The following is a 17,115-nucleotide window of genomic DNA, read 5'->3' on the forward strand; positions in this document are numbered from 1 at the left end:
CACTAATCATTGGGGAAATGCAAATCAAAACCACAATGAGCTATCATCACCTCACACCTGTTAGGATGGCTATCATCAAAAAGGCAAGAGACAGAAAGTGTTGGCAAGGATGTGGAAGAAAGGGAACCCTTGTGCACTGTTGATGGGAATGTAAATTGATGCAGCCACTCTGGAAAACAGTAGGGAGGTTCCTCAAAAAATTAAAAATAGAACTACCATATGATCCAGCAATCCCACTTCTGGGTATGTATCCAAAAGAAATGAAAGCAGGATCTCGAAGAGATGTCTACACTCCCATGTTCACTGCAGGCTTCTTCACAATAGCTAACATATGGAAACAATCTGAGTGTCTGTCAAAACATGAATGGGTAAAGAAGATGTGGTGTGTGTGTATATATATATATATGTATAATGTAATATTGTTCAGCCACAAGAAAGAATGACATCCTTCCATTTGCAAAAATGTGGATAGGACTTGAGGGCATCATGCTAAGTGAAATAAGTCACACAGAAAAGGACAAATACTGTGTGATATCACTTATAGGTGGAATCTACAAAAGGCAAACTCAAATGGAAATAGAGATTAGAATGTGGTTACCAGGGACTAGGGGTGGGGAAAAAGGAGCTGTTGGTCAGAGTATAAACTTCTAGTTAAAAGGTTAAGTTCTGGGGATCTAATGTAACTATGATTATTACAGTTAATAATACTGTGTTATATACTTTGAAGTTGTTAAGAGAGTAGATCTTAAATGTTCTCACCACAAAAAAGAAATGGTAATTATGTGATGTGATGCAGGTGTTAGCTAATGCCCTGGTGGTAATCATTTTGCAAGATATAAGTGTACCAAGACGTTGCAGACCTCAAACTTATAGCATGTTCTATGTCAATCACGTCTTGTAAAGCTGGAGAAAATTTAAAACTAAAATGCACAAATAACGTATATAAAGCATATAAATGATGTATACAGAGCTGCCAGAGAAGACGCAGCACAGTGCCCGGCACATAGCAAATTCTTAACTACGACTACTAACACCTCATCTATGTTCCCACAGCAACTAACAAGAATTCTAGTAAAACACCAAGGTTGTTGCCATCATTTCTATCTCTTTCACTAAACTATAGCACTTGGAACAAACGGGTTATGCTATTTTCACTTTCGTATTACCAGCACCTTAGTATCCAGAGCACATGGCAGGTGGAATGAGTAATACAGTAATCATGAACCTGTCTGTTTCCATAACAACAATCTGTCGACATGGCTGAGAATTCTGATATCTCAATGTCCAAAGTCTAATTCTAAGACTTCCTCTTCAAACAAAAAGTAGAACACAAAAAGTTTGGGCCAAATCATACTGTTTTGTAGTTCTAGAAACATGATCATGGAAGCAACAGAAGGTACCAAAGATTTCTAAGCAAGGGAATAATATTGCCACATCTATGTGTAGGTCACCTATCCAACAGGAGCCTGAGGGATGCCCTAGAATTGAAGCCAGAGTGATCAGCTAAGCAGCTACTGTGAGACTCCATGCGAGAGAGAGGACCCAACACAGAGGAGAAACAGCAAACACAATAAAAAAGGGACCACCAGGGGAGAGGTTCAAGTGGAAGACTTGGTAATTCATGACACACGAGCATTAAATGAGACAAAGCAATCAAGGATAGACCCAAGGTTTCTACGTGAGTGATGAAATAAACAGGGATACCACTGGAAGTGGGGAGCAAAGAAACATGGGCATTAGAAGGGCAGCAACGCAGGGGTGAAAACACTGATCGTGCATCGGTCATGATGTGCAGGTGGATTCAGGGATATGCAGTAGAGCAGCTGGAGCTGAGGGAAAGGTCTGACGCTGGAGATAAAGATTTGGAAATAACCAGCAATAACCAGCACGTAAAAAATAGCTGAAGCCACAAAAATGCATTGTTATCATCCAGGGTAAACGTGCAGAATATAAACGTATGACCAGAGTAACACTAATGAGCTGTGGGGAGCACTTATATTTATATAGTAGATGAAGGGGAAAAGGCTCTACGATTTAAAAAATAAAAGAGGGCCATGAAAGCCAAGGAAGAACATAATTTCAAGAGAAGAAGGTATAATATCAAGTGTTTAAAGAGAGTAAGAAGTAGAATGAACACTAAAATGAGGAGATCGATTTTGGCACACAGGGCTGATGACCTCATGAAAGTTTTAGGAGAGCAGATGGCATTAGACTGAAAAGTGATGGAGTATCGGCACACCAGCAGATGGATGGATCTATGAAGTAGAACAGAACTGACTGGCAGGTGAGGAAAGCTGTAAATTCAGACGACTCCTTTAAAGACCACAGCAGTAAAGGAAAGAGAAGGGCAGGACATTAGTTCAGAAAGCGTCAAAGCTGAGGACCAGGAATTTTAGGAGAGAAGTGACTGAAATCCTGGAAGATGGAGGGAAAAGAATCACTACAGGAGAGGGACTCTGAGAGAGAGGTTAGATAAGTGACTAAAACGTAAAACTCAAGTCGTAGAAAAGGAAGAGGATTAAAGAACATATGTCAAAGTTTTAGCCTTCGAGTTAAGGAGTGGGATCTCTTCCTCGGAACAGAAGGCAAGCAGGTGAGAGCAGTTAGAGAGGGATGCTGAGGCGTGTGTCTGATGGCCTTTATTTCCTCCATAAAGGAAGAGAAGCCTCGGTGTCTAACGGGTGGAAAGTGGGTGACACAGTAAGTGTGGTCAAGGTTTTGATTAGCTCCTGCCCGCCTGCCGGGGATGGTAAAAGAAGGGGCTGAGAGATTAGGTAAAGAATTACCCAGCTACACCAAGAGCCCAGCTGAGGATGCAACTCTCACCCTCGTAATAAGCAGACTGAAGACTACGCAAGTACTCCCAACAACGGGCAGGAGGAGGGACACACAGCCTGCGTCCCATGTTTCAAACGGGCAGAAGGAGTTGCAGAGGGAGAGCAACAGAAAGAAGGAAGTAACGTGAGGCGCTGGTGAGGGACTAGCTGCAGTAAGGACCACAGAAGGGAAGGGAATGTAACGGAAGAAAAGGCAGGAGCAGACGGAAGGCTGAAGACCTGCGCAGAGGCTGAAGAGCAGGTTTGTGAGGACGGGAGAGGAATGAGGAGATGATGGCTGGAGGGTCTCTTCCAGATCAATTTCCAATCCTAACTTAAGCCTCCAGGACAAACCGAAAACCAAAATCCTCTCAACCAACCTTTCTTTTTACAACTGGAAAACGACTGCACGGAGATATAATCCACAGCGACTACATTTCTTAAGCATTTGATCATTTGTGGATATTTCTATTATAATTAAAAATACACAATGGAAAACACTTTCATGCTTTCCATTGTTCACATTTTATTTTTCCTTTGAAGGGATTCCTACAAGTGAAATTACGAATTAAAATATATAAACACAATGCTCTTGAATTATATTAGCAAGAGGAACACACTATTTTAGCCGTTCAGACTTCTCCCTCTATAAACTTTTAAATAAAAACATGGTAATAATAGACACGTTATTTCGTAACGTTTCTTTCTTTTTAACTTAATATTTTAAAACATCTTTCTATGTAGTACATTTTTATCTACCATATCTTTTAAAATGACTGCAGAGCAATCCATCTCATGACATGATCACTTATTTCACCAACCTCTTACCATTAAACATTTAGATTATTTCTTTTTTTGTTATGTAGATACTGCTGCACTAAACATTTTTATAATACATCTTTGCACAATGGCCTGATTATCTCCTTGTGAAAAAATTTATGTATGTGAAATTGCTGGGTTAAAGAGTATATATATTTTTAGGGCTTTTGATACATACTCCACACTGTTCTCCAGAAGAGTTACACCAGGTAATACTCCCACCTGTAGTATGAGATGATCCAAGTCATGAGTACCACTTTTCTTCATGATATCTGACGATCTTACATAGAGAGAAACCGGCAACTTATTTTTAAATTTACATTATAAAAACTGTAAAAATCAATATTTTTCACCTATGTATAAGCCATTTACACAGGTTTCTGTGTGGAATTTCTCCTTATATCCTTTCTTTGTCCTTTTTTTTTTACACTGGGAGGTTCATGTTTCTGTGTATATTGGTAAGATCCAGTTATATATTAAAGAAATATTAACCAGTTTGGGTGAACAGATATTAGAACTATTTTTTCCCTGAGTCTTTTCATTTTGTCTTCATATTATGTACTAATAATGCTTTTTAATGTACTCAAATCTATCAATCTTTTCCTTTGGCAGGAGAAGCAGAGAAGAAAACAGGATTTCTTAAGAAGAAAAAACTGTCCTTCATTTTCCAAAGCTGTTTTCTCTGCTGTCCTTACTTATTTACCCAAATTGGAAACATGGAATGAATCAAAACAATCATTTCTGAAAGAAGGATTAATAACTTTGACTATATGGACATGTAAGGGATTATAAAATGCTTTTTATTTTAATATTATCTTGGTGCCACTTACCTTCTTAAGAAAGCCTCTAATAAGAACATAAGAGAACTTATTTTCAAAGGAATTTCATTGAAGAGTGAAAACGAAAAACATAACATACATGCATCCTTGCAAATTTGGGATATGTCAAATGAATAAGAAGAACACACAAGAAAGTTCTGGAAAATCTTCAGATTTCTAAAGAACCAGGGCCTGCCACGTTATCACAGATGAGTGGCACCGATAAAGGAGTGTGGACTATGGAACGAACTCAGTAAGGGAGACGACACTTACTACTCCAGAACTAGGATCATTTCCGATGGCGTCTCGTAGACTGCGTGTAAGTTAATGACCCAAGGATCGTCCTGTGCTAGTTCAAGAACAGCAATTTCATGAATTATTTCTGTCCGACAATCTTGGCCTTTTCTTCTTTTCCTCATGAACTTTGCTGCAAATTCTTTTCCAGAATCTTTCTTTATACATTTCCTCACCACTGCAAACTTCCCCCTAGAATTCAACAAAACACATTCACCGTTAAAATTGACTTTTCAGAGATGATAAATTTTAATAAAATTTCCCAACAGTCATCAGTGGATATTCAAATTTAGGTCATATGCAATCATAAAAGTAGCAATATAACTTGGGAAACACCTCTCTAATCAAATAAAATGTAATGTGTAAATCTGCAAGATTCATTCTTCTAAATACAGAACCAAGTATTAAAGCCAATATTTTTTGCAGTGTTATATAACTTAATTTTTCACACATTCATACATAAAAATGATTTAAATCTTAAAAAAGCCATTTGACTTTTTTAAGAGAAACCGGTTATAAGAATTGTAAAATAATGAATTTCACTGTCACTAAGTGACTCTAAGAGGACACTATCACCTTCCAAAGTTATGAAAGTTAGGGATCTCATGTATATGACATCATTTCAACTACTGCATCAGCTGGAAATGTCTAGTTTTCCTATAAAGACAGATACAACAAACATTACTTTGATACGCTCCACTACCATGCTATTACACTAATAAACAAGTCACATGGGGGATACGTATAGCGTATTGATTAAGGGATAAGGTCTGGAATTAGACAGATGTGGGCTTGAATCCCCAAAACGGCTCTGCCCACTCACTCAACGCATAACCTTGGGCAATTTATTTAACCTCTTATTTAAGAAAGATCTCATTTTCCTAATCTATAAAAGAGGACACAAACGGAATCTACTTTACCGCGCTGTTGTGAGAATTAAAGAATATAATACATGTCAATTGCTTAGCATGGTACTTGCCACATAGTAAGTACTCAAAAAACTATTAGTAATCAAACAAATCATTAAGTTGTAATAATCGTCACCCATAAATATCCAATACTCAAGTTGGAAGGCAACTCAGAAATCATATAGTTTTTTTTTTTTTTTAACCTAATGCCAAATGCCAAAGCCGTGCCTTCTTTCAAACTGTGAGGTAGTCTTTTCCACTCCTGGGTGCATACTATGCTTAACAAGGCTTTCATTACAAGCCTAAACCTGGCTTCAAGTGAAGGGCTGTAGTCCTGGTCTTTTGCTGAGCAGTACTGAAGAGTCCCCATGACAGTCTATCCGGTACTGGACACAGCTAATCATTCCTCATCCCCTTAGGGTTCTGGGATCACCTCACTGTCATGACTCATAGAACTGCTGGAAAAATGTGCCAACTGAATCTGAAGCAACTGTGCCAAGTATAATCTCATCGAAGTGTTACATGATTATTATTTTGCTGATGTTGGCACAATACAACTTAATATGCCTTTAAAAACACTTGACAGGTTTTCCATATTTCATAAATAAAATAAACGACCTAGATCTTTTTCCTCTTGGATTTTTTTCAAGCCAGTGTCCTCATACTATGGTTTAAAAATATATTTAAAAAATTTCAATGCAAGCCTTTAATTTGCTCTGTTAAATTCTACTTTCTAGGTTTGGGCCCGGCATTCTAGACTACTGACGTAATTTTGAGGACTAATTCTTCCTTCTTAGCTACTGTTAACCATGATTTTCATGCCTTCTGTATTTCTGTTATACCATCAGCAATAAAAATGTTACATGAAAAAATCCTTAGGCACAGCCCTACAGATGTTCAATTAGTGGCAATCTACCTAATAGCACCCTAATTCAGAACAAAGTTCTCTATGTTCAACAGAAATGCGAAAGACTTTTCCATATTACTAGAGAGATTAAACAATAAACTATGCATCACAGATTAACACCTCTTTTTATTTTACGCCACAAAATCATTAGGCTAATAACATCTCCACTGAGTTTTAAAAGGTTCCTAATTATCTTTGGATTCCCTTAAGGAAGAGAAAAAAATCATCACTAGTTTGATTTTTTTATACCTATGTTTCTGAAGTTTCAAAAGAAGAGAAAAAGAGAAAGCCTATTTTGTAAAAAACTGACCAACATAATTGACAACAAGCGTCTTGCTATTAAATTAGAAATGGCTGGGTTGAACTACCCTCAAAGTACTCCCACATGAAACACACAGATATCTACTGCTACCATACCTAACATTCAAGGCAACAGTACCGTGTAGTAGTAAAATACTACTTCTTACCTATCTGGCCTGAAGGTATATTTCCAAAGACCAGACGCTCAACAGAGAAAAGGATCCCACACATCACTGACCTGTAAACTCTGGGAACCCTTGCTACAGAAGAACCATTGCTTAATTCAGGGGCCAGAGGCAAACACAGGGGAGAGACCTAAACTTATCTGATGTCTGTGGCCAGGCACCCATTTCTTGGGTCACCACAGTAGGTCCCACGGCTCTCCTCCCACTCCAATCACTACTCTTGACACCACCTTTGTTTTTGAGGAAGCATTCCTCATGGCTGCAAGTCTACCCTTTTCTTTTCCCCATATCATACACTATACTGGGAGTGGGCAAACTTTTCTGTAAAGGGCCAGATAGCAAATATTTTTGGTTTTGCTGGCCAGACGGTCTGATCACTACTGTTCAAGTCTGCTGTTGTGGAGTAAAAGCAGCTGGAGACAACAGGTAAATGAATGGGGGTGGCTGGGTTAAAAAAAAAAAACAAAACACTTTACCAACACAAACAACAAAATGTGAGTTTCACATAGTTTCCATGTCATTAAATATGACTTTTCTTTTGACTTTTTTCAATCATTTAAAAATGTAAAAATCATTCTATATAGCTGGCGAGCTTTACAAAAACAGGCAGCCAGCAGTAGGTTGCCAAGCCGTGCACTACTGCACGCTGAAGAAAACTCTTCTGCCATTCTGATACTGCACACCACTGAAACTGACAGCAAGGCAGCAGATCACAAGGGTCTGAGGAAACGTGCACTGACTGGCTTCATCTCTGAATGACTGGGAGGGGAACCCTTATAACTACTCAGAGAGTCAGAAGATGAAACGAGGTTTCCGGGAACTGTTCTTCCTGCAGAGCCACGCAGGACACAGAGCTCTGAGACTCAGCCGTCAAGGTGCGGGGTCCTAGTGAACACACTACGAATGAACACTGTCATAGTGGCCCTAAATTCCACACGCACAGGGGCTCTAGTATGCATGCTTTACCACAACTTCATGGTAAAAACTGTGATTGTACCTCAACTCTAAGTTACTGAGGGCTCTCCAAAGCATGAAATAATGTTTCTCTGACACCAGGGGTCACAGTTACATGCAGAGACTTGAGACTGATGAGGTTCAAAGGGCACCATCTACTTTCTTTTGTTGGCTTACCCGAAATTCTTCCTGGATTACATCGTTGTTACAGTTTTCGGAGCTCTTCACTCATTTCACAAACATCTATAGTTCACTATTATACACTAAACTGAGAACTCAGATTTTCATTACTCATTTTTGGGGGGGGGGAATATCAGAAGTGAATACATTTCAGAACTCAATGATAACCCATTCCAGGGTGGAAAGAAAGGAAGGATAAACAATGATAACAACAGGAAGTAACATTTTGAGTCAGATCCACCAGTCTAAGCTTCCTCAGAACAAGGACTGGGCTTCACCAGTGCCCAACTGGTAGAGCTTGGGAAGGCACAGTGAGGATCTGTAGGTAGGTATGACACGCTAAGGAGTTTGTGCTTTATTTCTCAGGGTAAAAATGGGCGCCTATGAGAATTTTTTAAGTAAGGTAAATGTGTTAAAAGGTAGGTCTGAGAGTGTATAGTGAAGTGTTAACTAGAAACTAGGGAAGCCAAGAAAATAATTCAAGGTAAGGGATCTGAACGAAAGTACCAGCAGTGGAGGCTGGGAAGAGAGAATGAATTTACAAGACATTCAAGGTCAAGATCCGTGAGCACTTCCTGACATGCTGAGTTGCAGGCAGAGATGAGGGCAGAAGGGAAAGGTGGAAGTGGAAGATGACTTGGAGATTTTTAACCTGGGTACGGGGTGATGTGGTACCATCCACTGAGAGAAAGATTAGAAGAATGATAACGGATTTGCGGGGGCGGGGGGGCGGGCCAGAGGGAGGGGGAGTGTGTTAGGTTTGGATGGGAGAAGTTTGAGGTGCTTTTCTCTGTAAAGAGAACTTTATTTACTAGATGGATTCCAAATATAAGTTCCAGTGTTGGGTTGCTACACAAAGGTGAACAGATAATAAAATATATAAGGTTCAGGCAAAGATTAAAAACTGTAGATGCTAATTTGAGTGGTATATAGAAGAAGCAAAAGAAAAGTGACCTCCGAGGTTCCAGGTTTGATTCTATAATAGATTACAGTAAAGTGCTTTGTTTCTCCCTGTATTCTATTAAAGTTGGTCTGACATATTAGAATTTTTTGCCCTAAGACTGTCTCCTTGGCTGGAGGATGAGTTCCAGGAACCTGGCCTCTTATTCATCTTTGCACCTCCATGCGTAGAGCCCCGCACATGGCAGGTGCTCAAATATGACATCAGATAACACCCTGAGTACATACACTGTTCATGCTATTTTGTTAAAGAAAAGTTCTATGGCAACTTAACCTCATAAGGTTTAATATTTTAGCCACAATGGACTACCTGCCTTTCTCTTTTTCATTGACTTTTTCTGCACTGTGCTTATTTGTTTTCTTGCCAATGTCTGGAGTACCTTTCATCACTACTAGTAGTAAAATTCCACCCGTTCGTTCAGGCCCAGCTCAAATGTTATTTTCCCATGTGGCATGTCAGCTCGCCTATAAAGGGAGTAGTGACTGATTTGTTAGATTTGGGAATAATTTCCAGAGCCTATCAAAGGGCCTTATGTGCTCAGTATGCAAGTACAGTATTTGCTTAATAGCACTGGGGTTATGCCTTAAGTGCAAAGAAGTTCCGTTCAAGAAAGACCTAGAAAAGACATATCTTCCTTACCTCTGAAAGGAAAACAACAAAAAACTATCTGCTGACCCTAAGTGTAAAAATCAGTGAGTCCATCAGATCAGACATCGACATAAGTGACAAGAACAGGTAAGGCTTTAAAAGCCGGGCTCAGTTTTAAATTCCGGCTGCTAACTGTAATCTTGGACACTTGGCTCAGGCTTTCTGAGTCTTAGATTGCTCACCTGTAAAATGAGGTTGATGGCACTAACCTTGCAGGGTAATGAACACTAAACAAAATGACATCTCCAAAGTGTGTAGCATCTGGCAAATGATCAGTAATCAGTACACAGCAGCTATTTTTATTGTTTGGGACATTAATTTCAGATCTATGATAATTTGTAAAAAAAAATAATCATACAGAACAGAGGAGTTTTGGAGGTGATCTAATTTGAACTCTCTACTTGATGCATAAATTCCCTCTATAAGTCGGGTTCCTTCTTCCCTTCCTGAACAGGTGAATCAATGACTGTAGCTACTTAACTTTCTAATGCACTTGGTTCAATAATCAGATTTTATAAAATTTTGTTATTGTAGTTATGTAAAGAGGCTGAAATTCATCAAATCCTTAAGTTTATGTAATTTCTAAATTTAATTTTTATTTTATATTGGACTATAGTGGAAGGTTTATGTATTTTAAATTAAGATTTTACTTTCAACACTGTAAGCCCCAACTTCTCAAAATTAAAACAGTTGACTTAATGAAGCATCTGCCTTAGAGCAGGAGCCATATTTCCTAAGTAACGTCTGCTGCTGAATCACAAACACAGCCAACTGTTTTTACCCATCCAAAAATATTGGATTATCCAAAACTGGAAATATTTTTCAAACTAATTTTAAACTGCCAAGAAATCTTAAATAACAGTTTTCCTAAACAAGGTGCAATTTCTACATGGATAGTATTGTTTAACAAGGGTCTTTATTTCTAAAGAAACTACAGCTTACAATTTATGACATATGCTTAAGTAGCTGTAAGGTACTAAACCTGAAGCCATCACCTACAGACAGAAATCTAGGTAAAGGACACCCACCTCCTGAAACACATCCACCTGTGCATCCCCTTCAGCTCGAACATCCTCTAATTCTCTGATAAAAATCCTTCCTTGTTCCTGTTACTCCCAACCACTCTGAGGATAATGAGATAGGACGTCCCTGTCCACCATAAGGCCCAGCTGAGACAGGCTGGGACCTGGGACCCTTCACCTGAGTGCTTGCACCTAGACAAACATCTCCTCGAGCCATAGACAAAGAAACTCTAAGGGACTAAGAACTGCACGCATGCGCAGGTGCGGTCAATTATGAACAATAAGATACAAAAAGGCCTCAGGCCAACTGCCACTTCTGAGAAGCTGCGAGCAAAAGCGGGGGGCTGCACGCGATCCCTGCACACAGCACCAGCAAGGGGGTGCGCAGATCACCGAAGCCTCCCCTCCAGCCCGACCCAGCCACCGGCCCCCACCCTCACCCCACTGAAGGGACCAGCTCCGCCCATCCACTTTGGGGAACGAGTAAGGGCACCTGCTTCTTGTTTTCCTTCCCTCGTGCTGCAGCACGGAGTCCCAGTAAAGCCTTGCCTGGAATGCTCCTCTGGCCTCTTATCCATTGCTATTGATTCAAGAGCCCAAGGACCCAGGTGGAACCGGGGAGGGAAGCATATGACACCGAAGCTGGGCAGGGTTTGTTCCAATTTGGAACTCATTAACCTGTCCTCTCATAAAAACGATGGGAAAGTGCTTTAGCCACAAGACAGGCTAGGATTGTTCTTTGAGAAACATCTGTGGTATAAATGGAAGTGATTTCAGAGTCCCAGCTCAGGTGATTCTCACAAGACTCAATCTACCTGTGTCTTGATTTTCTCATCTGAAAGATGGGACTTCCCAAACCTGCTTGTGATGAGAAGTAAATGAGATCATGCAAGTGAAAGCACCTGTAAAACTGTATGGCCCCTATACATTTATGAAGGACCCGTTCCAGCAGAGAACTCATATTTATACCTTTTTTCCCCCCACAGGAAATATCAACTATGAGTATGTAATAATATAAAAAACAAAAGATGTTCTTTTGGCTTTAAAGATCTCTTTTTTCTTAAGATAAAATGTATGAGTATGTCAAAAAATGCTCAAGTTGAGGACTAGGCAAATCATTTGATGTGGAATTAGTATAATTTAAAATTCCTAGAAACATTTTTCTGTTCCTACACTATCGGTTAGAACTCGAGAAGTCAACACTTTGAAAAAAATTCTCAGAACTCAAGGTCATGGCTCCTGCGCCTTGCGTCATTACTGTGGTTTCCACTGGCACCTGTCCTGCCTCAGAGAAAGGTAACAAGTCTCAGGAATAATAAGTCAAGCTTCCAGCAATAAAAGCAAATTTTACATCATATATTTACCCATATTTAGGTTGCCATGGACTCTACTGGAGATATGAAAGAAATGTGACATTTCTTAAAATAATCAACATTACATACTTTCATTACTATGGAATCAGTATCGACCATTTAAAATGTTTTCTCCAAACAACCATTTCACTGAAAGCTTTATATTTCTGTAAGATAAATTGGGAACTCCCAAAAGAACTCAGTTTCTGTGTTTGAACAGTTAGCTCTTCACACCTCTTCAACATTCTCAACTAAATGAAAGGCCATAGAACAAAATGAATAGATCTTTGTTTTTCATACCACATCGTTAAAATACAGCATGAGTAATTTTTAAGTTCTGTATCAGCATGAGATCGACTCGTTCTATCAGAAATGCAACCAGAGTTAACAGTTGGAAAAAGATGCAACTTTTCTATCTTACTACAGAAAGGAATACACATAAACACACTTCATTATGTCAAAACTACAACACACAGGCAAAACTTATAAACCTTAAACAAAGAGAGCTTCTAACACAAAACAGAGCTTTTACTTCCTGAGACTTCTGAACAGTTCTCTTGTCTTTTGGAATGAGGTTTTATTACTTTTGCAACAGACGAAAAGTATTTTGAGGTCGTGCACATTTTCCTGTTTTTGCCTTTTGGTTACATTCACTGAGCTACACAATGAATTGCATTTTTTGAGTGCACCCCGGAAGCTAAGTACAGCCTTTATGCTACAGATGTTTTTAATTTATTTAGTTCTCTCAACAACTCTATGAGGCTATCAATGGTTAGGTAACTTACTCAAGTACATGTAACTAGTAAGTAAAGGGCCAAGACTCCACTGTCTGACTCCAAAGTCCGTGTTCTTGAACACTGCATTACACTTCTCCGTGATGAAAAGAGAACCAAAAAGAAACAAATACATTCGTTTTCTTTGTCAGTTTTAGGCTCTTATATCAAGTATCTATCTAACTGCATTGTTCTGCTGCTTCAGGAATTATTACTTATGTAAAGAAATTTATATAAGAGATATGTACAAGACATCACAACCTTCAAACAAACACTTTACAGGCAAGCTAATTTTATAATAGAGAGGGTAAAATGAACGTTGAAACATTCCCGGAGGAATTGTCACACAGTTGGTAGGGCGCAAATCAATTTTTTTTCAGATTAAATCATTTATTGCAAAGTCTACAAGACAGTGCTTGCCACCTGAAGACATTTCAGTTTTGTAATATGTTCTCATTTTGTGGAATGAAGCCAGACAACCAAACAACGGAGAGTCCTAGTTTTCCTTCTTCAAGAAATCAGGGTAACTTCAGAATGTCTGGAATTTTGACCAATTAGAATACCTACATGAGTCAGTAGCTGCCTACCTCTTCCTTTGTCATAAAGTGTGCACAGATGCAGTTAATTAGTGCCTAGCATAGTGAAGTAAATCTTGTCCCAGAAAGATGTTTCTCCTTGTAACATTTGGAATAAATGAGACACTTTTAAGGTAGGTTTCCTTGCCAAAAAAACTATTTCTAAAAGTTACCTTAATATTTGTAAGGCAGCTTGTTTTTAACATTGTAATCACTGTTACGAGGACTTCTTTTTCCAAGAGCCCCAGGTGAAGGCTGTTACCCATTACAACATGCTGCGCTTTTGCAACCATGTGCTATGTACCAGGCCCAGTGAATTGTGCTTTACAGCCACCGCATCTTCACGACACCCCTGACGGAGACACTGTCACTACGCTGATTTTACGGGTGCGAAACGAGAGGCTGGGGAGTCTATGTCACCGTCCAAAGGCACACAGAGCAAGCAGAGTGGGGATCTGAGCTCGGGTCTGGCCCCAAAGCCTGTGCTTTTGACAACTTCTCCAAACTATTCTTAAGGAAAAAGGGAGTCGGTCCCCAAACCCCTATCACACTCTTGGACCCCTCTTCAACGTACAAGATGTAAAGGATCCAAACAGCCTTCACCTTGTGCAATTTGAAAAAGAGACCGAGTTCTAAGCCCTCCCGACCGCTACAAAGCAAGAGTGGGGAGGGGAAGAGAAGGCAAGGGCCGGTTTTCAGCAGAGAAAGTCAGACGAGGGCCCGGAGCCTACAAGTGAAACCGATATGAACTTAAAAGGCGCAGGGACCTCATTTCAGAACGAAAGCAGCACAAACCCAAGAAACCGCAACCGAAGCCAGCAGGAGGCGGCGGACAGAAGTTCGCCCAGCGCTGGTGCAAAGGAAGCTGTCACGCTCGGCGTTCTGCTCTCTGCTCTGTCACAGCCGCAGAGGGAGAAGCAGGAACCCACAAGCTCCAGGGGCAAAACCAGAGCTGCCTTCACACCTCTGCTCTGGCTTCAGACTCGCCGCCGCGGGTAAAGGTTCGCAGCGTGGTTCCCACGCCGTCTCGTTAAGTTACCGAGCCAAGGACCACAGAGGCCGAAAAGGCCCGGAGCAGAGGAAGGGGTCAAGGTTCTCGGGGACCCGCGCGGGAGACTTTCTCACGGCCGCTACCCAGGGTACAGCACACGCCGGCGGAGCGCGCCGGCTCGGGGGACGCGGCGCGCGCAAGGGTGGCCTGGGGGCCCTGCCGCCCTAATCGCCGCCCGCACCCAGGTCTGTGCCCGGTTCCGGCGCGCTATCTGCCCCCGCCGGCCTCCCGCACTTATCTGCTCCCCGCCCGCCCGGCCCTCGTCCGCCTCACCTGCCCAGCGCCCGGCCCGGGCTCAGGCTGTAGGCATCCTGGAAGGGCTCGGTGCACACCGCGGTGCGGATCTCCGTCAGCAGCCCGCGGGGCGGGGGCGGCAGCCGGCGCGGCGTGGTCAGACCCCGGCCGACTCGACCCGAGCCGGGGGCGGGGGCCGGGGAAGAGCCGCCGCTGCTCGGCCTCTCCAGAGGAATCATGGCGCTCGGGCGCTCTTTAGCTCCGGCCGCCCGGCTAGCTCCGAGCTGCCAGCGGGTCACGGTCCCGCCTCCAGCTGCCTCGAGAACGTCTGAGGAGGTCAACCGCTCTCCCCTGCGCCGCGCACAGAGTGCCGCCGGCTGCCTCCCGGCCCCCGCCTCCCAGCCGTCCGGTCCCGCCCCACGCTCGGCCCCGCCCCTCCCCTCGGCCCTCGCTGAGCTTCCGCGGGGCCGGAGCGCCGCGTGCCTCACGCGCGCCCTCTGCAGCCGAGGGGGAGAAGGTGCAGCCTGGCGGGCGGCCTCGGGGTGGGCCTGAGCAGTCTGCAGGCGACCAACAGCACCACCCTTCTGGCTGGAGGACCCACTGCATCAGCCAGTTACGCACCTGTTGAGCATCTGAGAGTTGGAAACCTGAGCCCTCCGTTAATGAAAGGCGTAGGAGCTGCCAGCCAGAGCTTCACGATCCCTTCCCTTGGGCGGGTCAGGAGGGGCGATGAGACTCAGATCAGGGCTGCTGTACAGCACGCGGAAGCTGCCCGGGGGCAGCTGGTTCCTTCCCACGTTGAGAGGAGGACGTGGAGGCAAGAGGTGGATAAATATTTTTAAGCTCTCACACCAGCCCTATGAAACAGGCACTATTATACTGTGTGCAGTCTTCTCTATATTTAACTTTCGAGGTGCTCTCATCCGGTCTTGTGTCTTTAATAATATTCGTATGCTCATGACTACAGCTTCCAACCATTCTCTGAACTTCGGACTCATATATTCAAGTATACACTTGGCATCACCATTTAGATGCCAAATTAGCATCTCAAACGTAACGAGCAAAAGTCAGGTCCTGATCATCCTTCACAAATGCACTCCTGCCCAGTTTCCCCACCTCGGTAAATGGAACTCCATCCTTCTAGTGGTTCAGGGCAAAAACCTTGGCGTCAGTACTGACTCCTCTTTCTCTCATACCTTCATCCAATTTACAAGTAAATCCTCTTGGCTTTACCTTCAAAATATATCCAGAATCTGATCACTTCTCTTCCACATTACCACAATTAGCATTATCTCTTGTCTGGATTATTGTGATAGCTCGCTAACTGGATTACCTGCTTCCATCCTGCTTCCTCCCCAATTCCACACAGTTTATTTTCAAGGGAACCAGAGTGATCTTTTTAAAATCTAAATCAGATCATGTCACTGCTCTGCTTAGAGTTTTGCGATGATGAGCTAGTCTACTTGTGATCAATACTCTCACTGAGAAATATTAGAAAAAAATTTAAAACAGTCCTCTACTTGAAACATCAGAGAGTTTCAAAAGCAGCAAGAACTCGGGTGACTAAGATCCTGGAAAGAAGGGCAGCCCAGAATGACACCACTTTCCCATGAGGCATTTGATAATTCCAAAGCAATGACTGAAAGGGTGAGAAAATAAGTAGGACTTTAGGCATCTCACCAGGCTGGGGAGATGAAAAATTGGAGTTTAGGATCTACTAAGGAGAAAGAGCTGGTAAACACACTAGACTTGCAGTTGGCACCCCAGAGTGCTACATCCTAGGAGCATTGGTAAAAAGGAAATAGACCAGCCCTCCCAAGGACTGAAGAACAGCTTCAAAACTCGATAGTAAATCCCCTCTGGAGAAAAACACAACCATCCAGAGCCACACATTATCTGTACAGCATTTCATACCCAATGTCTGGCACTTTTAAAATTTTTAAAAGGGGCACACGAAAAGAATTATCTTAAACACTGAGAGGAAAAGGCAGAAAACAGAAATAAGCAAGCAGGAGATCCAGATACTGAATCTTAAAGACAGCTTTTTGAATAATTCTGTTTAATATCTTCAAGAAATTAAATGACAAGATAGAGAATTTCAGCATAGAACTGAGAACTCCAAAGAAGAATAAAATGGACTTTGTAGAATTGGGGGGGGAACCCCACAAACTAAAACTATGACTGAATAGGGACGGGTTTAATAACAGATTTGATACAACTTAAGAAAAAATTAGTGAACCTGATTAGTGAACTTAATAGGTCAAAAATTATGCAAAATGAAACACGAGATAAGAGGACATAATGTTCAGAAAACAGAA

At 41.8% G+C, this 17,115-nt stretch overlaps 1 protein-coding gene across 1 annotated transcript in view; it reads right to left on the reverse strand.

Annotated features, from left to right (window-relative positions):
* STK17A (serine/threonine kinase 17a) overlaps positions 1 to 15,188 on the reverse strand; it is a 38,193-nt gene extending 23,005 nt beyond the window's left edge. Inside the window, exons 1-2 of the mRNA XM_067745829.1 lie at positions 14,837 to 15,188; positions 4,727 to 4,939 (exon numbers count right to left, since the gene is read on the reverse strand). Coding sequence (XP_067601930.1) covers positions 4,727 to 4,939; positions 14,837 to 15,036 — 413 coding nt within the window. The 5' untranslated portion in view covers positions 15,037 to 15,188. The remainder of the gene's footprint in view (positions 1 to 4,726; positions 4,940 to 14,836) is intronic.
* Between the last annotated feature and the right edge of the window lie 1,927 nt (positions 15,189 to 17,115).

The sequence above is a fragment of the Pseudorca crassidens genome, chromosome 8, assembly GCF_039906515.1.
Source record: "Pseudorca crassidens isolate mPseCra1 chromosome 8, mPseCra1.hap1, whole genome shotgun sequence".
In the NCBI taxonomy this organism is placed as follows: domain Eukaryota; kingdom Metazoa; phylum Chordata; class Mammalia; order Artiodactyla; family Delphinidae; genus Pseudorca; species Pseudorca crassidens.